At 52.3% G+C, this 24,639-nt stretch overlaps 1 protein-coding gene and 1 long non-coding RNA gene across 7 annotated transcripts in view; both read right to left on the bottom strand.

The window, feature by feature from the left end:
* The window catches only part of Ppargc1b (PPARG coactivator 1 beta), a 117,896-nt gene that overhangs the window by 9,766 nt on the left and 83,491 nt on the right, over window positions 1-24,639 (bottom strand). For 2 of the 6 annotated variants that reach the window (XM_063232357.1, XM_063232355.1), the window contains exons 2-10: window positions 22,723-22,896; window positions 16,200-16,412; window positions 12,293-12,409; window positions 9,473-10,655; window positions 8,573-8,609; window positions 8,001-8,065; window positions 6,095-6,896; window positions 3,426-3,501; window positions 1,327-1,451 (exon numbers count right to left, since the gene is read on the bottom strand). In XM_063232357.1, the coding sequence (XP_063088427.1) occupies window positions 1,327-1,451; window positions 3,426-3,501; window positions 6,095-6,896; window positions 8,001-8,065; window positions 8,573-8,609; window positions 9,473-10,655; window positions 12,293-12,409; window positions 16,200-16,412; window positions 22,723-22,896 (2,792 nt within the window). The remainder of the gene's footprint in view (window positions 1-1,326; window positions 1,452-3,425; window positions 3,502-6,094; window positions 6,897-8,000; window positions 8,066-8,572; window positions 8,610-9,472; window positions 10,656-12,292; window positions 12,410-16,199; window positions 16,413-22,722; window positions 22,897-24,639) is intronic. The other 4 variants (XM_063232359.1, XM_013141038.3, XM_063232356.1 and 1 more) reach the window with 3 other exon arrangements.
* LOC134471927 (uncharacterized) lies at window positions 20,610-22,716 on the bottom strand. The gene is made up of 2 exons (XR_010041678.1): window positions 22,103-22,716; window positions 20,610-21,350 (listed from the first exon to the last, which is right to left on the bottom strand). It is a non-coding gene; the product is annotated as an uncharacterized LOC134471927 (long non-coding RNA).

The raw sequence follows: 24,639 nt of genomic DNA, 5'->3' as shown, positions 1-24,639 counted from the left end.
AGGAAAGAAAGAAAAAAGAAAAGAGTACGGAGGGAAGGAGCAAAGAAGGAAGGAAAGGAAAAAAGAAAGAAACTTAACCGTTTTTACTCTATCTCCATGAAACAAGTAACACTCCACCTCCTGTCAGCATGAACCTGGTGCCTGCAGGTCCATCCCAAGTGGAATCACAGGGTGTTTATCTTCAGTGCTGTCTACATGTCCACTCATGTGGTGGCCTGCGCTAGAATCCTCCTTCTCAGGGCTGCATGATGCTCCACTAGGTGGACAGTCCTCACCTTATTGACCCACACATCAGCAGACACTTGGGTTGTCCGTGTCTCTTGGCGACCGAGGATAATGTCGCCATGCACATGGGTGAACCAGGATCTCTGTGTGACCCTGTTTTTGGTTCTCTTCCACCCATAGGTAGAATGGCTGGATCACATGATGCTCTGTGTTAAAGTTTTTAACAAACTCTCTTATTGTTTTCCAAATGAGCTACATCACCTCACTTTTCCGCCTACACTACAGAAGAGTTTCAGTTTCCCCACATCCTCACCAGCCCTCATTCTCTGGTTTTTAAGAGTAGCCTTTCTAAGGGGTATGAAGTGTTAGAATGATTGATACACAACAAGTCATTTTCTTGCTGGTTTTTTTTTTTTTTTGACTGTTATTGAACCACCATTTGAAAGCCCTAATAACTTAGCTTGCAAGTGTAAAGGGAGATAATTAGAAATCTTTCAACGCTGACAAAGTAACAACAACAAAACAGGCTGGTGAAGTTTTGCTATCTCACTTGTGCATTCATAGGCAACCTGAGCTTTATGCAGATTCCCTAACAGATAAAACATTGCTGCCCGGGTGGGGAGGAAAACACAGGGCCGCCCAACAGAGCTGGGGCCGGAAGCACCATGGCAGAGAATGGACAGATCTCGAGCAGCCTGAGATGCGGCAAAGGTCTTAGAGAGGACGCACAGACTCTAGTCTGGCTCTGCCATGCAGGAACTAAAGTTTGTCGAAGCTCACTCAGAAAGAAAAGCAATACCAAGTTTACAAATGCCTGTGCCCAGCAGTGTTGGAAATTTAGGGAAGAGAACGCATGACCTGCTACCTCGATCAACTGTCAAGAGTCTTCTTCCCGGGCCTGGTTTTTGGATCTAGACCAATGGTGGTGAACCTATGGCACCCTTGCCACAGCAGGCTGTTTGTGATCACTGAAAGTTCTAGAAGGTTTGCCATCACTGGTCTAGGCTGTTCCACAGATGTCCTCGGGCCTCTTCTAGGCAGCCAGCCCTAGGGGGGACCTGTGCTGCCCTCGCTGCCCCGCAATGGCCTGCCTTGACTCACCTCTTACTTCTTGTCAGCACCTGGCACTCTACGATCTCTCCAAACACCTCGAAGCGCTTCTTTAGCTCTCTGGAGCTCATGTCGCTGGAGAGATTTCGAACATACACGACGCGGCCTTCACCCTGCTCAAAAAGGGGACAGAGAGGGAGCTGGTCACTGCTTCCATGGGGTCCTCATCCCTGTCCAATGCCTGGCTGAGCAGCAGCTGCAGCTTGAGTCAGAGAGAAGACAGTGACGATCTCTACACCGGAGGACCTGCCCTACTGCAGCAGGGCCACGAGAGCAGGTGGGGACGTGGCCCTCACAGGAAATGCCTGCTTACATGAGGGGAATGAGCAGAGATGGGCCGCCAGGGCAGGGCGCCAGCTACCACTAATACCGCTGTATGGTCAGTGGTGTCCGTGCTTGTACCTTGAGTCAGAGGAGGCGGGGATGGGGTGGACCTGCAAGTCTCCTAGGATGTGTTGGGAGCCAGGTTATTTGTGGGGGTTAGAGTAGGCAAGAAGGAATGGTAATAAGATGGGGCCACTGAGGCCACTGGAGTCACTGTATCTTTGTTTTTCCTGAGTGGGTGGCTGATGTCATAGCACAGTACTGTGACCAAGAAGTCACCTGCAGGAGAGCTCCATGGTCTGCCAGCAAGTGCCAAGGACGACATAACAGAGGCAGTGAGAGGTGGCCCTAGGGATAACCCCCCTCCTCTCCTCAGGGATCTGTGATCCAATCTGGGTGAAGGCACTGCTGGATCCTTGCGTTCGCATGGACAAGACTGACTGTGGTCTGGATACGCCTCCTCTGGGCACGGGCACAGCCAGAAACTGTCCTGCCACACACCCCAGAACCATGGTGCCAGGGAGAATACCTGGGCTCCTTAGGAGGACAGCACCAACGGTCACTGGCATCAAGTGCCCCACACCACACTACCTCCTGGTTCAGCTTCATCAAGAAAGCAAGTCATGTCCTAGCCTCCTGAATTCATAAAGCCTGCCCACAAAACATCCTGAATTTTACAAGTACTGAAGCTCCTTTTCATCCCTCCAGGCCCAGTTCCCCAGAGATGAACCACAGGAGGAGGGACTTTGTCTGTTTCGTAGATCACTGTCACCCGAAACCTAGGATTGTATCTCTTCTTTGTGGGGCACCAAAAAGATGCTCTATGCTCAGACTGTGGCTTTAAGAAACTGCTTGCAGCTGAGTACAGCGGTGCATCACCCTGGAAGGCTGAGGAAGGATTGTGAGTTCAAGCCCAGCCTGTGCAAGTTAGTGACTGAGACCCAGTCTCAAAACAAAGAGGCAGGGAGATAGCTCAGTGTGAAGGCCTTGGGTTTGAGCTCCAGAAGAATCTGTGTGCAGGATGCTACACTCCTTTGAGGAAGGCATCACTCATGCACGGCCTACTCCCGAAGTTTGTGTTCCCGTGGGCAAGACTGACTGTGGTCTGGACAGGCTGTGGTCCTCCAGAGGAGACTGTTATCCTTTTCCATCCTGCTTCTTTCCGTTCTTTCTAGTGACACGGAATAGCTGGCTGGCTCCCGCTGCCCTCTGCAGGATCCTAAGAGATTTTCTTGTTGGGCAGCTTTGCAGGGAACCCCACAAGGCCAGGGCCTTGGATATGCTCTGGGAGAGGACTGGGGAGGTGGGTGCGGAGGATGTAACAGGGTCTCCTGATCTTTTAGCTCTGGTCAAGTTAGAGAAAGCTTTAGGAAGCACAAGGCCCAATTCCCTGTGTGCAGATGAGTGAGGAGACTCAGGGAAGCTTGGGGACTTGCCCAAAGTCACATAGAAGGTGTGGCAGGCCGGGCCTGTGATCTTGTCAGCCTGTCTATGCATTCCCTCCTCCCTACCGTTGGTCCTCTCTGGGCCATCAAGGCTGAGCTCTAGGTTGTCACCAATTGCATTCCTCAGGAGCAGTCAAGTCAGTCCATTGGTTGAAATTTGCCTATTGCCAGCTTTCATGGCTTTGGGTGACCCCTATGACTTCCAAATGAGGGAAATACAACTGTGTTCTGCGGACCAGGCAGTGGTTGACAGGTTCAGTACGTCTTGACAGTCCTGTGTGTCCCCATTCTCTCTGGGCTCTGGGGCCCCAGATCACTTACAATGGCCTTCTCCTGCCGCTTCCTGGCGCATCGGACACTTGGGGTTCCATCCGCACACGGCCCTCTGCTCTCACACCTGTCATGAACAAGCAGAGCGGAGGCACGCACTGTCAGGAGGAGCACAGAGGGTGGCAACTGCGGCCTCTTGTGGGCAGAAGTGCTCAGTTCTCACCTGCAGCAGCCCAGCTTCCCTCACAAGGGCAGCCCAGGGCTGTGCTCGCTCTGAACTTCAGACGCCTTCTGCCACTTTGCTAATTATAACGCTGCCCTTTAAAGCCTTGCCTTTCACTATCATTAGGAAGAAAAACCCTTTTACTTCATTATCTTAGTTGACCTGATGAGAAAACCCGGGAAAGGCTCGTGTCCCCATTTTCCAGATAAGATACTCAAGGTATGGGTTCAGGTGGACTTGCCTACAGCGGGGAGGTCAGAACTCAAAGCAAGTCTTCCGGCTCTAGAACCACTGTTCTCTACCAGTTCGTGCCTTGGCCATCTGCAGGCTGCACCCTCACAGCTCCCTGCCTGGGGCTGCGAAGCTCATCATCTGCAGAAACAGAGCAGGCTCCCCTGCCACAGGCCCAGGCTTTCTTTGCTGGGCTGCAGGCTGCCTGGCACTTCCAGTGAGCATCGTTGAGAGGGTTGGCCAGCTGGGCATGAGCTCGAGTCAAACAGCTCCTTCTGTTCAAATCCTGCGTGTACCACCTCCCCACTGGCTGACCCTGGCCAGTTACATAAGCCCTTTCAGCTCCACTTTTTCATCTGTAAGACAAGGATAATTATGTCCACCTCTGTGGCCACTTTCAAGGATTAAATCAGAAAATGCTTATAAATACTTGTCCCAGGAACCGTTCAATAGATGCTTTTTTTGCTTTTCTGATTCAACCTCTCTAAGCCTCAGCCTCCTTATCTATAAGACAGGGATGAGAAGTAGCCTCCAGGTGCATCTAGAAAGCTCAAATACGGTGACAGAAGAGGATGTGACTTGCAAAGTTTGAAGGGCTATAGAATAACAGGATCATTAATTTGCAAGCAAATTGGTCAGCTTTGCCTACCTGAAGAACTCGAGAGACCACAATGCACTGCGGAGTTCAGTTTGTCCATAAACGGGACATGCTTCCTGCTAACCAAAGCGGAGGCATAGTGAAGGGAGTGGTCTGCAGAAGGCTGAGGACGACTTTCCCAGGCTTGGCAAGCACTGAGCCTGAGACAGCCAGCAAGCAGAAAGTGCCAGACCTGCTCTTGACCCAAAAGTAGCAGAAAAAAGGAGACCCAATGGGGTTCTACAGTGGGGTAGGAAGCCCTGGTCAAAATCCACAGCAGGCAGGAAGAAAGAGTTCCCTGGCCACTGGGGACGACTTTCCAAACACAGTTTTGCAGGGCACAAACTTGGAGACTAGGAGTGTGCTCGCCCCAAGCAGGCTGAGACTGAACCTGGGCCACAGCAGGCTGTCAGGGAGGAGCTGCCCCCAGGAAAGGAGAAGAAAACCAGAAACAGAGGCGGAGAATTGGCTGCCAGAAGACTCGACCTTCATGGCTTCTGGCAAAACAGCTGTTGAAGAAATTGCTGGGGAATTCAGTTGCTGGAGTAACAACTTAGGGCTTCTCCACGCTGGTTTATGGAAAGCCCAGGAACCTCCTAAAGTTGATGTTTAATAGAGAGATGGGGCCTTGCTCTCACGGGACCTTCAAAAAGTTAAGAGCCATTGGTGCAGATGTGTCCGTAATGTTTCTTTAAAAATGTTTCTTTTAAAAGGTTCTCATTATGCCCTGATTTTTGGTCTCAGGGTATGGTACTTTGGCAACATCACTGGTGAGCTTGTTAGAAACAGAATTTCTCCACCCTCACCCCGGCAGAACCAGGTAAGTACTCAGGGGAGGAGGGTTCCAATATCTCCTTAAAAGGCACCCGCCATGGTGCCTTCTGCTTTTCTGCTCTGGACTCAAGTGCACCTTCTAGTGGCCACTCAGGCACATGGCAGATACTCCTCTCCCAACCTCAGGACAAATCTTGTCCCCATATCAGAGTAAACAGAGCAGGCTCCCTGAAACTGTCAGGGTTCTATGCCTTCTGCTAGCACCCCAGCTCACTTTGGGCGGGTTCAATGAGCAAAGACAGTACGCTCAAACAGGCTCAGGACACACGATCCTTGCCCTGAGCTCTTTTTACTGCAAGAAGGCACAGAATAGCACAGAGCAGGAAACCAAGAAATGAAACTGCCTTCCTCTTTGTTTTAATTCATTTTTTAGGAAATGACAAAATGAAACAAAACAATTATGCTAATCCTTTTATCACTTGATAATGTCAAATAAGTTTTAAACTATGAGGGTCTGTATTATGTTTGCACAAAAACTATTCATTTGACAAATGCAAACACAGATAACGAAGAATGAGGAGCAAGTTTGTGGAAATATAAGGCCACACAGGGCCAGAAGGTGGCTCTTGTTTCTCTCCGGAGGCCAGGGGAATTTGAGATCCTCTTGACTGTCACACACTTGCCTCAGGGCTCAATCCCAACACCCTCAAGAAGCCCCCTCCCAGGCCTCTATCCACACAGAGACACAGCCCCGGTTCCAGAGCGAGCTTCCCCAGCTCCTCTCTCTCCTGGCACGAGGGGGACAGAGTCCTCAGCAGCTGGCTGCCCATACTGAGGCTGAACCACACATCCTACCTGAAGCTCCTTCGGGTAGCTGGTGACCAGGAGCAGCAGGATGAGGAACTGGAGCTTGATTGGCTGCGGGAACAGAGCTGCCGACTGGCCTTGCTGGGTGGGCTCTGGTAGGGGCAGTGGTCAGAGCAAGGAGGGCTGACCCCTGAGTCCTCTCCATCATTGTCCTCCTCCCCTCTCTCTTCCTCTTCCTCCAGGAGGAAGCTGCTCTCCCCGCTGCTGCTGCTACTGTCCTCAAAGACATCGTATTCAGGGCTTTTGCATGAGGCCAGGTCTTCATCCTCCAGGGCAGTTTCCAGCAGCCCAAAGTGCTTGGTGAGGCTGGCGCGGATCTCGTGGTCTCTCAATTGCACACTGTCCTTGGGTGGCACACAGGCATCACAGCTTTGGCCTTCCTCCTTCCGGCAGGCCTGGGTCTCAGCCCGTGAAGGGGCGCCTTGCTGGAGCCAGTCCTCAAAGTGGACACCAGATGGGTCCCAAGACCTCAGCACCTTCCTCTGCAGGGCACCCTCTGGTCTGAGCACCTGGCAGTAGTCATGGTCTCCAAAGGAACAGGAGAAGGGGCGCTTCTGGCCAGCCTGGGAGGCTGGCTGAGTTGTGATGTGCCGAAGATGGGACAGGAGCTCACTCCGGTCGGAGTGCTTGTTCGGCAGCTTACGAGCAGCTCCTGGGGCTGCCTTCAGCTGGAGGGCCTCAGGGGAGGGGAGGCTGGGAGCTGTCTCTTGGCCTGGGCTGTGCTTGATGTCTGGCTTGAAGGGCTCCTCCTCCATAGGCTTGTAGGGAGGCGTGGTGGGGGGCGTGAGTCCTGCACAGGCAAGAGAAGAAACATGTGAGGGGAAGCCAGATTACTTCCCTAAGACACACTAAGACCTTAATTTGGGATGGTAAAGGAGTGGTTGCATGCTATCACTTTCCTGACTGATGCATAGCAGGCATCACTAATGGATCACTGCACTGCTCGCTGCCTGAGCCTGGATGTGGCCTGCAAGTCCTTTGATTCTTGGCACTGGCATGTGATGAGATGCATTTGCCGTCCCTTCTGTGGCTTGGTAATGGCAGCGGAAGCCTCCAAGTTACTAGAGATGGCTCTTCCTATTCCATTCGCAAGTGTTCAGTGAGCCTTGACTCAGGCACCTCCCAGTGTATAGCAGAGCACAGGTAAACTGCCCACTGGATTTGGCCACCATGACCCTTGATTTTCCTACACTTGATCTTGGCATTCTTCTACATGTGCCACAGGAACTTGCTACAGTGCCTATTTCTTTCTCTCTGGTGTTTAACCTCTGCATTTGGCCTTTTTAGGACTGCTCATTCCTGACCCAACCCCTGACCCCAGCATCACAGGACTAGGTGACCAGCATTCCCAATGCAGACTGGATTTCCATTCCTCCAATGTCTTCACCTGTGCTGACTCTGCTGCAAAACACACCTCCCTTCAGCCTTCCAATGTCCATTCAGCCTTCAGGACCGGCTCAGATGCCCCAGCTGTGGTGCCAGGCAGGCTGCTCAGGGCACACTCCTGCCCAGTCCCAACCCTCTTGTTCATGCAGAGCTCCTGTTCATTCACGAAGTTAGTGTGCATCAGACTGTGCTCTCAGGGTGTGCATCTGTCTTCCCTCAGAGCTTCTCCAGAGAACTGTCTTTCATTTCTGACCTCGGTATCACCTCACGTGCCAATTATTAGCAGTTGAATGGCTGGCACCCCTCAACCTGACCCCAGCCCTGAGCCTCCTTAGAACACCCTCACTGTGCATCTCAGAGCCCAGCACAGCCTGGGCGGGGGGAGTGGCATGGAGGGCTCACTGGGTACCCACACTGCCTATGGAGCTGTTCGGTGTGGGGGACTTGTGGCCGGGGTCTTTACCAGTTCCCCCAAAGGCACCCCATCAGCTGAACACCCCTGGCTTACCTGCCGTGCCACAGAGCTCCACGGTCAGGGTCTGTTCAAAGCTCTTCTTGCCAAAAGCAGGGTCGCTAGGGAAAGGGGCAGGGGAGACAGAAAGGAAAGAGGCTGGTGAGCAATACATGCCCACCGCCCCAAGCATTCGAGGAGGGTGAGGGCATGTAGCCGCGGATCCTGGTTCTGCTGCCACAGTCTGGGGAGAATTTGCAGGACCCTCACCCTGGCTATTGGAGAAATTCTAAGCACACAGTATCTAGGATACATGGACAGGTCTGTTAGAGGGTGTGCAGACGACACCGCATGCATCACTGTCAGCTTTCCTCCACGGAGAACTCATTTCAGGATCCCAGAGAACAGCTCATGAAATGCCTGTGGGCTTGATTCCCCACCTCCCCTTGGGCCTGCAGAGATCCATGTCTAAAAGCCAGCTCTCTTTAAAGGCAGCTGAGCTCTTGATGACCCCAGATGACAACCAGAACAGGGACCTAGGAACAGGGCTGTGTTCAGGGGCAGATAGATCCCTCTACTCCCAGTTCACAAATCCAACAAGACAAAATGTTATGGAATAATAAATCTACCTTTGCGACAAGGCCAGCATGAGGCACGTTGAAGAGTCTGAAAAGAAGACCAAAAAAAAAAAAAGGAAAATAAGATTTTTCAATATGGCATCATAAGCAGATGTTTCCCCCAAACAAAGCCTCAAACTCTCAGGGCCGCTGACCCGGTTTCCTCAACCGCCAGTAGACAAGGACAGGAACAAGTCTGGTCCACCTCCCCTCCAGGGTCTTGGAGGGCCGATCTCCATGATTGTGCAGAAACAGCAAATGTGCACAGGTGTCCCCTGGCCGGGTGATGGTACCTTAGTGAACAGCTCTCACTCCACAGTACTGCGGCTGTGGGTTCTGGAGAGTACAACATAGGGCTGAACCCTAAAGAGCTCTGAGCCTCAGGTTTTGTATCTGAAAACAGAGATGGCCACTGGCTCCACCACATGGGTGTCTTGTGCCGAGTGACAGGGAGAGGGCGTTTAAGCCTCAGACTAACAAGTACACCACGAGTAAGGATCATCATTGCAACCATCATTAGCATTTTAAATCCGATCCTGAGGGGAAGCTGCACTTATAAGCTAACATCTCTGTCACACTGTCCTTCATAGGTCTTCTTTAGGACACTTACCAAATTTATAATCAGCTTCCTTTTGATCCTGACTGCCTTTCTCTCTCACTGAAACATAAGCCCCATGAGGGCAGGCAGGCAGGCAGGCAGGCATCTCGCTCCTTTTGCATTTAATCAATGCCTCGCCCATGGGTACATCGGGGATCTACGGGTGCTTTCCTGAGGAATTCCCCCATCAACTCACTGCCCAGAAAGGGGAGTGGAAAGCCAGGCGGGAACAGACCTGCCCTCTCTGCACAACACCTGGGGTTGCGGCCTGGAGCACTCCTGGCTGCTAGAACGGTAGGACTGGCTGCACCCACCCTTGCCCCCTCTTGCAGGCTGCTGGCTCCAACTACCTCTGGGAGGCAGCTGTGGGCAGCTGGGGTCCTCATCCGTGTCCCCACACCCACTCTCGCAGGGGCTCTCCAAGGCGGGGATCTGGGGTCCCCGAAGGAGCTGCTGGTCTTGGGCATTGGCCTCATCCGTGGGGCTGCCCAGCTGTCCCTCCATGTTGCAGGCCTCAGCAGCCAGGCGCAGTGAGGGCAGAGCACCTTGGGGCTCTGAGGGGACCAGCAACTCATCAGTGAATGTCAGCCAGGGGCCCAGGTCGGGGTTCAGTCTCCGAGAACGCCGCACAGGGCACACAGAGCTCTCTGGCTTTTTTCCCAGCTTGGTCCATGGCAGATCTTGGTCTGGCCTTTTTCTGCCCCACTCCTCCTCCTCCTCTTCTTTTTCTTCTTCCTCTTCTTCCTCCTCCTCGTCCTCCTCTTCTTCCTCCTCTTCCTCTTCCTCCTCCTGCTGCTGCTGCCTGGCAGACCGGCTGATGTCCCCTCTCACCCGCAGTCGCAGTGGACGCAGGCTCTGTCTGGGCCCTGAGCTGGGTGAAGCTGCGATCCTCACCTCCTCCACCGGGGTCGGGTGGGCAGGGGAGGCCTGGCTGTCTCTGGGGAGCCTGGCCCTGGACTGGGGGGTAAGGGAGGCATAGACAGGTGTGGCCAGGCGGTAGGGTTTGCTGACATCACAGAGGACATCTTGAGCCAGAAGTTCCCTCAGGATGGAGAACTCAGCCCAGGAGGCTTTGGAGGGGTGCTGGGGACGGGCTCTGACCTGCCTGGAGGGGCTGCCGCAGGGCTGGGGAGCTGGTTCGGGGGCTGGAGGGGGCAGCTTCCTCTGGGGGAGGCAGTACGTATGCATGTAGCGAATGAGCTGCACCATCGCCTTCACGTCCTCCGGGGGAACCTGGGCACAGGGGCTCGCCCCTCCCAGTGTCGGAGGGTCCCAGTGAGAGGCTCGAGCCGGCTGGGGGCTTGCACAGTCCTCTCCAGGAACCTCGTCCTCCTTGGCATGAGGCTGGGGACTCGTTGGCAGTGGCAGGCCCCTCTCTGGAGAACAGGCTTTCACCCGGGGGCAGGACAGCACCGAAGTGAGGTGCTTGTGGAGCTCCGTACAACGCCGGCTCCGAGGCTGTGGCACAGGAGCCTTCTTATCCAGGGTGCTGTCTGTCTAGAGAGCGAAAGAGGCCAGAGTGAGGCGGGAGGAACACACTGCTCCTTCTCTCTGTCCCCCGGCCCAGTCACTTGCTGGCCCAGCTGCCTCACCCAAGGCCTCTCTAACACAGACACTGCCCCCCGCTTGTGCTTAGGTGGAGAGGAATAGAGACACACCTAGTCCCAACAGGTATTCCCATGAAACCCGACCCTCTGGGGTCTTCCGTATGCCCTGTCAGAGGCCTGCCTGGTCCATCCCGTGTCCCTTCTGCACACACTCAGACACAGGGCCGGGACCTGAGCTGGCAGTGGCCAGTGGCTGGGAACTGGACAATTTCCCTGTAAATGCAGACTGGGTCACTCTGGAGAGGTGGGTATGTTCTGAAGCTGGAGTGTGGTCACAGTTACAACACTGTACATTTACTAAACATCACAGAATTATATGTTTAAGGTATTGGCTTTTAGCAGGACGCCAGCGGTACCAGTGTCTGGGAGTCGGAGGCAGGGGATCATGTGAGCCCAGGAGTTCAGACCAGCCTGTGTAGCAGAGAGCGTCCATCTCAAAAATAAACAAAGGTAGCTGCTAGCACAGATGTGATACTTGAAACAAGCTGTTATGAAAAAGAGAAACAATTTGCTTGGTATGTCGACACACGCCCCGCATCCCAGCTCTCTGGGAACCCGAGGCAGAATCACAAGTTTGAGCCCTGTCTGGGCAACTTAGCTAATTAGCAAGAACCTCAAAATAAAGACTAAAAAAGGACTGGGATGCAGATTAATGTCAGTCCTGGGTTCAATCCCCAGTTTAAAAAAAATAAGGAAACAAAAAAGAAAAACTCAGCAGCTTCCCAACGTCCACGTGATAAAGGGCGGCTCCTTGGGCTGGCACCAGCTGACACAAGCTGATGTCCCCTCCAGTCCTGCCTGCTATGTGTTCCCGCAGAGAGGCTTCCTCACAGTGGCTCTTAGGTGTGTCACCTTACTTAGAAGCCACCTAGTGTCTCAGAGTGTGAGGAACTGGCCCCCTGAGGAGCTCAGCTACTGCAAAATGCAATGCAGGGGGTGGGTTCGTGCTTCAGGAGGTCGGGAGGGTCACACAGGGACACACAAGAGGGAGCATGAGGCTGGGGATTGCATAGGCAGGAGGGGCGGGCACGAGGGTTAGCGCTAAGGAGCGGGAACACCTGGGAATCAGCATGTCAGCTCTCCTTGTGAGGCTTGGGAGGTGACACCCCAAAGAGGGTGTGCTTTGATCCTTGATGTCCAGAGCTCCAAGCCTACCAGTGGTTCCCAAGAATAAAATCTCAACATTTTATTGAATGCGCCATCCACAACCAGGGAGGACCCTGTTTCCATCTGTCATCCCATTAACATGAACCCTGAAGGTGAGTCACTCTGTCTCTGCTCTAACCTGTGTTACTGTCTAACAGCACCCTGAAACCCTCAGGGGTGAGGGAAACCCAAGACTCACTCTAGAACCCCATGTGGGGCCGTATCTCAAGAAGCCGAGCCCAGGAAAACAGCTCCATGACTGTGTGAGGAGCGTGCACAGAGACTAAAGTGGACTGAATCTGCTGCGTGTTGCCCGAGCTGACTGTGTCACGGGGCGGCCACCTGAGGCCTAGGCTAGCTTCCGGGCACGTGCATAAATACCTTGATCCACGGCCGCTGACTTCTGGACCTGAGGCCAGCCTGGCGCCAAGTCATCCCTTCTTTCTGAGGGTCAGAGCTTGACGGTGGGGAGGATGTGGCCAGGAGGAGCTTCTGCAGCTGGGCAGGAACAGAGAGACACAGGGACACACAGAGAGTGAGTCTGGGATAGTGCGTGGCTGGACACGAGGACCACAGCCAGCCTGGGGCTGATCACACCTTCTGTGGCACCACGGGACTGTAGCGAGGACGTGTGATGCTAGGATGACACTCCCAACACAAGTGCAGAAAGTGTAGCCCGTAATAATCCCAAACACACACACATATCACACTAACGTGTAAGCTCTCTCCAGAGTCAGTAACCCAACAGGACAGCTGCCCTTGGATAATGCCTACTCAGGCTTCTGTTACACTATTATAGGGACATTCTGCACACACTCTTGGTACACACGCACGCACACACTCTGTAAGGTAGGTACCAAAATGATTATCTGAAGTGGATTCTAGCTGATTTCCTTTTGTTCATTCTGTGAACTTTAAAAAATTAATTTCTTAAACTAAATGAGTGACACATTTAAATGTTAAATCTGTATCTATCTACCTTTCACAAACACTAACAGACAAAAGAATCTCTGGGCTAGGGATTTAGTTGAGTGATACAGCACTTGCCTGGCACACACGAGGTCCTGAGTTCGATTCCTGATTTAAAAAAAAAAAAAAGCATCTCCCTCCTTTCCTCAAAAAACTAGAGGATCCATTTGATTCGCTATTCCGCTGCTTGTTATCTTCACAAGAGAATTAAAAGCATCATACCACAGTGACATATGTGCATGCATGTTCATGGCAGCATAGTTTGGAAGAGCTAAGTATGGAAATAGCCCAAATGCCCACCAACCAATGAATGGATAAAGAAGAATTTTTTTCATACAATGGAGTAGCACTGAGCCACAAACAAGGACACGTTCACATTTCTAGGTAAATGAATGCACCTCGAAATGAATGCCATACTCTTGAGACACCTGTGAGTAAATACCACGCTGATCTCTCGTGTGAGAAACAGAAAGTATAAACAAGGAGCCGCGTGTATCCTGGCTACTGGGAAGCAGACAGAAAACGTTCAAATGGGAAAGGGAGCTAGGGAGGGGGAGAGGGAAGGAAAGAAAAACAAGAAAAGAAAGAAAAAGTGGAAACAAAGCTTTTGCCAATAAGGAGGGGAAAGGAGCTGAAGGGAGAGGAAAGAAATGGGGAAAACAGAGGAATCAAGACACATCGCACACAGGCGCAAATTCCCTACCAGGAATGCTGTCATTACGTAGATCTAAAACCTACATTAAACTTAACTAGTTCTCCTTAAAAAAGCACTTCCTTCCTATCTGACTTCTCTTTCCACTGACTACTTCCTTGTACCCCTATCATGAGATGGGCTTTTGTCATGCAAGAACACACAGGTCCATGTCACCTCCAACCCCTCAGCCATTTCTGCACATGTGCAATCATGCTAAACTTTAGCTTGTCCTTTTGTTTGCCAGATGATTTTTCTATACAGATTGTTGAAATGTGCCTCCTTCTGCAGCCTACGGCTGGGTGTGCGGTGCCTCCATGATGACCCCCCTAGACGTTCTACTCAGGATCTGTACACAGCCGAGGATGAAAACACAGCGAGAAACACAGTGGGATTTTACTACAGTGCCAAGTATTTTCTGGGGAACATGCACCACCCCCATCCCAGTAGGGAACACAGGCCAAGGGGCCAGAGGCAGGGTGATGCCCCTTACTCTCCTAAAGAGCTGAAGAACCACTCCCTACTGCTCACTTGGACCCCAAATCAATATACATCCTGACTTTGGATAGGAAAAGACCCCTCCCAAGACTAGAGAAAAGAAACCTGGCTGCCCAGCTCAGCCCACTCACTGTGCGTGAGACTTGGGGCAAGTGACTTCCTCCCCAGGGCCTTGGTTTCTCCTTGGCATAATGAGGGGCAGGGAGATGCAACGGCTGGATCTGAACCCATTTTTGACTCTAAGAGTAAAAAAGAAGCTGCTGACCTATGTAGAGGTCCAAGGGTCCTCCTAAGTCCACGGAGGGTGCTTTTGGTGAGATCTAGGGTCTGAATAACTTTGCAGGACCTCTGTAGACCTGCTGGTATCCTGAGAGTTTAGACAGTGAGCCTGCTGCTTGTAGGCCTAAACAGAAGGGCCTTCCAGTGCATGAAACAGAGGTGCTCAAGAGAACAAAGTGTGAATCTAAGGGATGGAGGGAAACAATTTTGGACCAGCAGGGGTCGCTCTTTGCCTCACCAAGATTTGGTACTCTGTAAAGCCCTGTGCAGAAATGACACTGAGCATTCTTGTTACTACTACCAGTGGTCATGCCAGGACCATGCCTTAGCTTGTATTACTGGGCAAGTCTACGCACCAGCACTGTTCCAAGGGCTCCCCATAATGACCCGCTTTATTCCTGAATAATCTTTAGGGCAGCCACCTCACACCGACCAGCAGGTGAGGAAGCTCGGTCAGAGAGCTGTGAAAAGAGGGTGGATGCCTATGGGACTCACAAGCACTACGTAACTGGGTGGGAATTCACACCCAGGTAGTCTGAGTCCAGTCTGAAAGGAGGGGGGACCCCCTGAGCAGGAGCCATGATGTAGAATGGCATACTCCATGTGCCAGCCATGATGGTGTTTCCCACTGCTTTGGGGACCTTGAAGGCAGCGGGAGGAAAGGCAAAGGGCACTAGATGGTAAGTCTGAACACCTGGGTTCCAGTCTTCACTGGCACTCCAACTTGCTGTGAGACCATGGGAGAGATCTCCCTATGCTTGCCCTCAGTTTCCCCAAAATTGGGCTTGACAGGCACCAAGGGCCTTTCTAGCTCCATCTCTCCTTGACCTAAGAACTTCCCTGCTGGGATGAGCTCAGATTTCCTGGCTGAGTCCCACCAGCACCAGGAGCCGCAGCCAAAAGGTGTAGGAGGAGCCAGAGGAGGCCACGCCCAGCAGAACTACACAGCCACAACTCTGAGCTTCGGGACCATCAGCAAGTGCCTTCAGCACCTTGTGAGGGCCAGACTTCCTGACGCTGAGCTGACCTCTCCCCAGAAAGCTGGTCTTCCACATGCCAACTGCAAGCCCATGTACTCTCTCACACACAGTGCTTGACTTGTGCGGGGGGAATACGAGCCAGTCTTACCTCACTGGTAGGTCATCAGGAAGGATCTGTCCAAGCTGAAAAATCATGTGTGTAAACGAGGAGCTTCAATTCCAGGAGTTTATCCACTGTCATGGGGGCAAAGCCTGCATGTGCAGAGTGACTAAGGACTGTCTGTGACAATGCAAGCTTTGAAACAACAAAAATCCCTCCCAGTAGGAGTACGGTGTAAATAAGGGATGGCATATCCTAACCCAGAAATACTACACAGACAAGAAGGAGGAAACTCTTCACTGGGAAGAACTCCCCAGACACAGGAAATGAGACTGCAAGGTGGGGGACTGTGTACCTGGAACACAGGCTCCCTTTTGTAATAACAAACAAACAAGGTGAAGAGGAAAGTCACATAACACATCTGTAACCATGGCTACCTCTGCAGAAGGAGAAAGCAATCCTGAGAGGGTGACGCAGGTTGTGCTTTTAACTGTCCCTATTTGTTGCTTGGATTTTTACTGTGTCTGTATAACCTTTAGAAAAACATTTGCATGTAATGTCAAGGATTTAACTCATGCCTGAAGTCAACCTTTGAAACCCCAAGGAGCCTTCAGCATGCAGGTGACGCTTACTCCCGCTGCCAGGTCTGCCCAGGTTCTCTACTGGGAATCTTGGTGCCACCAAGCACAGCAAGCCCAGTGGCGCCCAAGCTGGCAGCACTGCTCCCAACCCCAGGCCATTACCATCACCTCAGTAGAAACAGGTTCTCACCAGTGAAAGCTCATCCTCCTCGGAAGCTGGGGCCAGGGACCTCTCTGGAGCAGGGCTGGGGGGTGCAGACAAGGGGACCGGAGATGCTGAGGGGCAGGACGGTGTGTCTCCTTCATCCAGGGCCGAGAAGGCAGCCAGGGCCACGTCATCTTCAGGGATGTCGTCCAGGGTCTTGGTGAGTGCCGCCAGGAGGGCCTCATTCTCACTGTCGATCTGGAAGGAAGAGGCAGAGGGGGCGGGCTGACACTGTCTCCTTACACGGATAAAACTTGACTTGTGCTGGAGGAATGCAAACCGGTCTGACCTCACTGGAAGGTCATCTGAAAGGATTTGTCTAAACTGAAAAATCATGTACCTGCAGACCAGGAGTTCCGCATCTAGGAGTGTACCCACTGACACAGGACAGAGGCCAGCCGTCCGCATGGTAGAAACCTGCTCTGCCTACTCTGCTCTACAGCTGTCACCCTCCTGCCAGAAGTTTTCTTCCACCCCTGTGCCCCATCAGAGCTGCTCTGTGTTCCCGGGACAGCAGAGGCCCAACATGTTGCCAACCCCTGTAGGGTGGTGAGGGGAAAGGTCCTTCTCTGGAGTCCCTGTCTTGGCTCTGCTACTCACTAGGGGTGACCTGGGACACAAAGCTGTCCACAGGAGCAACATCTGCCTTTCCCACTAAGGACTGAGGCTGCTCCCCAACACTGTTCACGGTACCCCTACAGACCTGGAGCCCAGGCACAGAGAAGGTTGAACGAGCCAGGCTCAACCTGACAGTAACAACCAGAGCAGTAGTGAAACAGTTACTATTTCCCTGTCGGGACTCAAGTTGGGAGCTGGGGTTGAATCCCAGGACTCAAACTTCCCAACAGTGGGTCTCTAGGCAAGTAGTTTCCTTACCTGTCAAATGGGCTAACAGAACCTACTGTGTGGGGCTGTCCCTGAGGAGTAGATTACTTCATACTGGGAAGATGCTCAGGAGGTAGTTCGGGCACGGAACAAGCACTCATCGCTATGGTGAGGACACTATGCTACCACCATCTGATGGCGATGATGAGGATCATGATGGTGGTAGCAATGGTGGGCATTCTCCCGCTACCTTTCGTCCCTTCCCATCCCCACAGGGCTTGCTCCACCCCTGGCTTTTGTGGCCACAGCTTTGCCCTCCTGCCACCTGCCCTCCAGTGGAGTCAAAATAGTGAAAAAGCTCATGCAAAGCACAGGAAAGGCTGGGGTGGCAGAGAACGGCTTGGATGGAGAAGACGAAGGTGATGAAGATTAAAGGCTACCTGAGTGGCCGAGGAAGCTTTCTCTGAGCAGCGGTTGGACAATTAAGCTTAGATATCAAGCCACCTAGCAGACGGCAGAGCACACGGCAGTGTCATGGGGGGTGATGGAGGTATAACCTTGGGGTTTATGTCTGGTCTCCCCCCTTGCTCCCTGGCACTGTCCCTTGTTCTGCCTCCAGCTGCCATGAACTAGGCATCTTGCTCTGCCATGCCCTTCTGTAATGGTGTTTCTACCTTAGAGCCACTGACCATGGAATCTGTAAGCCAAGTTAAACCTCCCTTTCTTTTTTTTTTTTATTGGTACCAGGGATCGAACTCACAACCGCCTGCTTGCAAGGCAGGTGCTTATGCCGCTGAGCTAAATCCCCAGCCCCCAAACCTCTCTTTCTTTAAACTAGGTATTTCATCCAGCAGAGGAAAAACTAGTACAAGCTTACATCTTAACTCAGGCTTGAAAGACACCAGCCAGGCTAAGGCCTAAGGACAAAGAACCAGGCAAAGGGGACACCTAACATGCAAGCCAGGGATGCAGAGCCCTGCCGAGAGAGACACAGACACCTGGTCACCACCACCTTAGTGACCCTCACAATCACCCCTATGAGGGGAAATCTGTTCTGATGTCTACTTTACAGGGGAAGAAGCAGGTTCATAAAGTTTCACCAACTTGCCACGGGTCACTCAGCAAATAATGAGCAGAGCCAGATCTGGGACTGAATGCCCATGCACAGATGAGCCAAAGGGCTTTGCTTCCTTCAGGCAGGAAAAACGTGCACAGTCCTAGTATGCAAGCTATTAACCAGAGGCAGAGATCACCCAGCTCCTAGGCGAGGATAAGCACCTCCATCAGTAACCCCGGACTCCTGGGCCTATTCTGGCTGAAGCGCATGCTGTCACATGACGCCTCTGCAGCATACTTTCCCATCCCAGGTCAGGCTGTTTATCCCTCCGTCAGGAAGTTCATCTGAAATCCACATCTCGTGACAGCCTGTGGCTGCACTAAATCTGTTCCAGGCCTTGCAGTCGGAACGGCAGCTGAGTAACTCGAAAGGGGGGACATGGGGAGAGGAGAACAAACATGTCTGTAATTTTTAGAACAGAGCTAAGAATAAAAGAAAAGTCCAAAGGAAGCTCTTGGTTGGACCTGACCCAGGCCCTGGAAATGGGGGCCCCTGGGGAGATCAGGCCCATGGACTCAGGCTCTAAAAAGCAATGGGGGCGCCGAGATGATTGTAAACTGCATGAGCTGCGAATACATGCAAAAAAGAATGCAATGGGGGTTCACTTGGTTGTCCTTGCCCCCCACCAACAAGTCCTCCCTAACCCTCAGGCCAGACTTCCAACCCTCGTTCCCACAGTGATCTTTCTGGCTTGACGTGGAGTCAAGATCCTGGAACTTGGGGCTCAGTGGCCAGTTAGAGGCTCTGCCACAGAGCAATGCTGGGCAAGTCATCCCCTTCCTTCAAGCCTGGCTCCTTTATCCATACAGTAGGAAGACTGAGGCTGCCATCTCCCCTGCAGGGCTGTGAAAGTAGCCCACTCAGTGCCCAGGGCGTGGGAAACAGCAGAGGGCTGAGCAAAGGAATGAATGAGGCAAACAATGGACAATGGCGAATGGCGGGAGCCTGAGTTGAGTGTCTCAAAAACTGGCTTCTAGAGGGAAGTCATCCAGAAGTGACGTCACCCAGGCTGGATGGAATGAGAGTCCTTGCTCTTTCCCAGGGACTCTCGCAAATGGCCCAGGGACATTGTGAATTATCATGCCTATCAGAGCTGGAAGGGTCCCAGGGCCAGGTAGTGACCTGTGTTGCTAAAGACATGTCGCACACATGTTGAATACAGAGCCCTGGTTGGAGGAACCGCCTGGGTGCTGCTGCTTCCTTCCATAGCAGTGTCTCTTCTGACACAGGGGCCCAGGCCACATCTCCCAATCCATCACATCCAGCACTGGTTAGGAACCTACCGCTGCCATTCTTTATGCAAGCATAGGCTGAAGCCCCAGAAAAAGAGACTTGTCCAGGTCATACAGCGAATCAAGGCATGCGGGCAAGGACCAGAACCCGGGACTTACTGAGTGCCAGGCACGGGCTGAAAGGAGCATAAATGGCAGAGAATGCTGAAGTACCTATTGGGTTGGGTGGAGAGGAAAATGATAGCAAAAGGCCCTTCCCTCCCCTGCCTCCCTGGGCTACTCAGCACTAGAACCGTCTCCAGAGGGCCCTGAGGTGCTAACTGGCAGTGCCCACCCAGCGTGCTCCCTCCCTATGTGCCACTCTGTGGGCACCTAGCATGCTGCCTGCCTGGGAGCTGGCCACCCTCTCCTTTCCCCGGGACCATTAGCATGGCTCCCCCTGCTCTGCTCAGAAACGGAGTGCAAATTAATGGAGAGTTAATCAGCTGGGGAAGGGATATTAATAGACTTGGCCCCGCCCCCAACCTTTCTGAGCTGATCTCAAGCTGGAAGAAAAAAAGCCTTCAAGAAATCTGATGGAAATGCTTCATTCTGGGGTCTTGACATGGCTTACAGGAATGGCACAGCACAGCAAATTTAGACTCTCAGGGCTGAACAGATATTCAGAAATACGCCACTGTCCAGCAGGCTTTGTTGAGGCACGAGGAACTCAGGAAATTGCCCTCTACCCATTTTTCTGGGAAAAAGTCTATGATTTCATCAGAATCTAACCGGACACAGAGATTCTCTTCCCCTGCCCTAAATACATTAAGTCCCTAATCTAGCCATGTTCCTTCTTCATTTCTCACATTGCCCAAGCTCACAGAGCACAGAACAAACCAAACATCTGCTCAGTCTAGAAATACTAAGCACCCATAGAGCCCAGGTTCTAAGAACTCTGGGGCATACAGAAAAATGTCTCTGTTCCCCAAAATGCTGTCAACCCTTATGACTGTAATGTCTCCAGTCTTAGTTTGCCCCATAGCACTGATGCCCTTCAATTGTTAGAACATTGCCGTGACACAAGCAGTCAGATTCCGTGACTCCCAACGGTGCCACAAGGATGCAGTCCAAGCTACAAGCTACCAGCTCACAGCAGGAGGATCAGAACCGAGGGGCCCTGGCCCTCAGCTCAAGGCTTCCGAATAGGTCACTTCTGGCCCGTGGCAACAAAGAGAAGACTGCAGTTGATTCCTTTATTTAATAAATACAAACTGAGCCCTTATAGCTCTAGAGATGAAGAAGACATGAAAGACTCATAGGATTGGGATGGGAACGCAAAAGCAGAGGCCACCAACCAGCTAATGCCTTAGGTGGAGGCCACATGGGAGCAGGACAACAGTTTCTAAGACCCTTATAGAGTGCTGGACACCACAAACAGTGTGGCCACACCCCAAAAGAAGTTACAATGGCAGGGCCTCGAGGAGGGTGCGCAGCAGGTGGGTCAGTGAGCAGCAGGGAAAGCAGGCTGAGGCTGGGATGTGCATCCCTCAAGCAGAGAGGGCCCAGGGCAGAGCATCCTCCCCACTGGGCTGCGCCAGGCTTGCTCGGGACTTAAACCATTTCGTGTAGGAGCAGGACATTGGCAGGGGACTCCTGGGGGGGAGTCTGGCCAGGAGTACAGGTGCATGTGGAGGTGGGGAGCATCCAAACGCCTCCCCTGCATTAGATCTTTACAACCTGAAAGCAGTGTCAGGAAGCTGGGCCTCTGTGAGGGAGGCGGCAACGCCGTGAAAGCATCGATCCTTTCTTCAAAGGAGATGGAAGACCCAGATGGAGCCAGAGCCAGAGCCCGGGCCTCCAACTCTTCCAGGGTCAGCAAAGGGACTCCAGGTAGCAGGGAGGGGCCAGTCTGTCCTGACCCTTCCTGGGTTTGTGACTTTGGACGAGCAACTTAACCTTTCCCAGTTTCACTGTCTTTACCTGTAAAATGGGTTATCAGTAAAATATGACTTGCAGGTTACAACAGTCCCTGGAGAACTACCACCTCTTTACCGTGACCCATAAGGGACGGCGTGGTCAGCTCCCTGCCTGCCGCTCCATGCTCACCTCCTAGCACTTTCCCTTCCCCACCTCCCTCCTCTGGCCCCTGCTCTTCCTGCTGGACCCCTGGGGCCCTGCCCCTTGGACTTCTGCGCTGCCTTCTCCTCCCACAGCGGGGACCCACTTGTTTGGGAGGTCTTTGCTGCCTGGCCACCAGTCTGCAGGTCTTCCTACATTTCTCTGTGTGCTCTGTCCCAAGCCACATGGCTGCTGCTGTCCTTGTCACCCAGATGGTGACATGTGCTTATGGACACAGTGCCTGGCACACAGGGGGCTCAACAAGCCTTTCTGAAAGGACCGATGGACTCTGTCAAGGGGACGGCTGAGATGACCCCCGTGACATGCCAGCATGGCAGGTGGCACATGACGTGTCGTTACACTGCCACACAGGCACCGACAGCTGTGGTTTCTGCCCCCAAACCTGATGTGGGGAACATTTCAAGAAAAGAGTAATGAATGTGACGCTACCCGTCACCAAGCTTTTGCCACGGCCAATCTTATTTTGTCTACTGCTTTGCATGCCGAACGCCCACATGCACACACACAAGTACACACAGAGTTTGCTTTCTTCAGAAGCGAAGCCCAGCCAGCCTATTCCCTCAGGGGGCGGGCTTAGAGGAAACCACACCCACCCAAGGCCACGCAGGCAGCACTCAGGTCAACAGGCCTCTTGTTGAAGAACCTTCAACTGGAACTGCAGATAACTGCATCTACAATTGACAGATATTAAGTGAATGAAGTAAGTTAATATATACACACAGGGTCAGTGTGTGTACGACAGGTGCTCCATGATGTGCATCCTTCTCTCTCTTGATCAGGAGGCAACAGACTAGATGTGGTTCTAGCTCAGCCACTGGCTGGGAAACTTGCCCAAGGCATATAATTTAACTTCTCCAAGCCTCTGTTTCCCTATCTGTAAAATGGGGAAGTAATGGTACCTGCCTCACAGAGGAAGGCGGGTTCTCATGAGACATGGAAGAAACAGAAGACTTGATGCCCCACAACCCACAGAGAAGCTAGGTTCTGCCAGGGAGGGATACAAGGCACAGGTCATCCAAGCCCTTCATTTCTAGAGGTGATAATTTGGGCCAAGTGAGAGAGGGGAGCCGGGTTATATGTTATATGCAGACACAAGACAAGCAGCAGGGTCCCAAGAGCTTGGTGGGTGCAGAGACTTCTGGATGAGCAAATGCAGAGCTGGAGGAGAGGGCAGAGCGAGGCGTGCGGGGCAGGAGCGAGGCGGGGTACCCACCTGGAAGAGCTCGCAGTCATCAGGGCTGTACTGGCCAGGCTCCGTCTCAGAGTTCTCCGGACACCACTGCAGCTCCCCAAAGCAGGCGGCTGAGTCAAAGTCGCTGGTGTCCAGCTGGGAGAGGTCGAGCTCAGGAAAGTCGGCACAGAGTTGCTCCTCCCCGGATTCCCCACCCTGAGGAGACAGGAAGGAAGGAAGCGGATCAGAGCTGAGTGGCGCCGGGCCCAAGCCCAAGCCCAGGCCCTTGTACTCATAACACTGCAGATATGGCTCCTTGGCCAAGGCCCCATATTGCCAAATGACCAACAGATGTAAGACGTGTGTGTCCTTACAATCGTCAAAGCCGGTAGCCGAGTCAGGCCCTGACAGTACAATCCCCTGCGGCCTCTCTTCTCCTTTGTGTACTCCTATACATCCCTCAAGGCCCTGACTACATGGCATCTCTTTTGTCTTACTGGAGCTGTTTTGTTGACAACTTTATTAGAATCTGTAAATAAACTTACTCCTTTACACTACTGTCCCCCATAAGAAGGTTTCTTAAAGTTAAACACCCCTTAATATTCAAATTGAAACAAAATACAGCAATAATGATGGCTGCCACTATTGAATGATTATAAGGTTCTGAATAAACACTCATGTTCCCGGGGAATTTAGAAGGTTATTTTTAATATCTCTAGTATAGAAGACCACCCATCAGTAGAGAAAATCATTACACATCTGTATCGAGAAACCCTACCACGCTATTGAAAAGAACCAGGCAGATATATGGATCATCTCCAAGACATGTCAAATAAAAACTGAGTTGTAGAATACCATCCCACATGTATGAACAGAATGGAAGAACAACCCTTTCTAGATGCAGGATAATACGTATGCAGGCACACAGGCAGAGGCCCCGCAGATTCACATGGCCACGGGACAAATGGGTCGTGGGGTGGAAGCAGCCCTGTGGGAGCCAGTGGATCTCAGCACACAACCAAGGGCCGGGTGCGGGGCATCACTGGGGTACTTGCTGCAGGAACAGTAATGCAAGTCCCAGGACTCCTGCAGCAGATGGCAACCAACCACTTTCTCACTCGGTCTCGACAGTCACTAACAGAAGGGCTGAGATTCAGAAGCTGAACAGCAGTAGAATGCCACAGCCATAAGGAGGCTGGCCAGGGGACCTTGCAGATAAGAGTGGAAATCCCCACTCCCCAGCAGTGAGACTGTGGGTAAGTCCCTTCACCCCTCTGAAAGCCAGCGACCTCATCTGTAAAATGGGACGCCACCACCACCATCCGCCTCACAGAGTTAAACGCAGAAGGGGCAATTTATAGCCCAGCCCACGAGGAAGTGCTCAAAAAGGTCAGCTAACAGTAACGACGTGAAATAATGAGGCTGCCAATAATAAAACAGCAGTGTTCATGGCAGGCAGAGGGTTGGGACCTGCCTGAGAGAACAAAAAAAGGCAAACACGCCACCAAAGAGAAAAGGCTTTGCCCAGGCCTTTCCCCTAATTGTTCCCACTTACTAGGCCTCATAAATTATGAATAAATGTATATAATTAGCTCAACTTGACACAGGAAAAAGGCTTTTATCCAAATTTGGGTCAAATGCCTTAATTGGCATTTTGCAAGAATCTTGCCTGCACAGGCAGCACCAGGGCCAGGTCCTCCAAGAGGTGGTTCCCAGCTGAGTCTCAGGCCAAGAGACGGAGTCCCCCAAGACTCGATCTTCTCCAGGGATGTGCCCCAATGTCCTGCTTTCTGCCCAGGTACTCTTCTTCTAGTCCACGTGGAGTCAGCTGCCCTAAATATTAAGCTCTGAGTCACTGAGACAGACACCAGGCCCCTGTTCCAACGAGGGCCAAAAAGACAGAACTCCTGTCTTCTTGCAGCTCATGTTTATGGGTAGAGGAAGATGATATTAAATACA

The sequence above is a fragment of the Cavia porcellus genome, unplaced genomic scaffold (genome assembly GCF_034190915.1).
Source record: "Cavia porcellus strain 051 isolate PalLab524CR breed Dunkin Hartley unplaced genomic scaffold, mCavPor4.1 scaffold_21, whole genome shotgun sequence".
In the NCBI taxonomy this organism is placed as follows: domain Eukaryota; kingdom Metazoa; phylum Chordata; class Mammalia; order Rodentia; family Caviidae; genus Cavia; species Cavia porcellus.
This window is presented reverse-complemented; position numbering and strand designations above follow the sequence as displayed.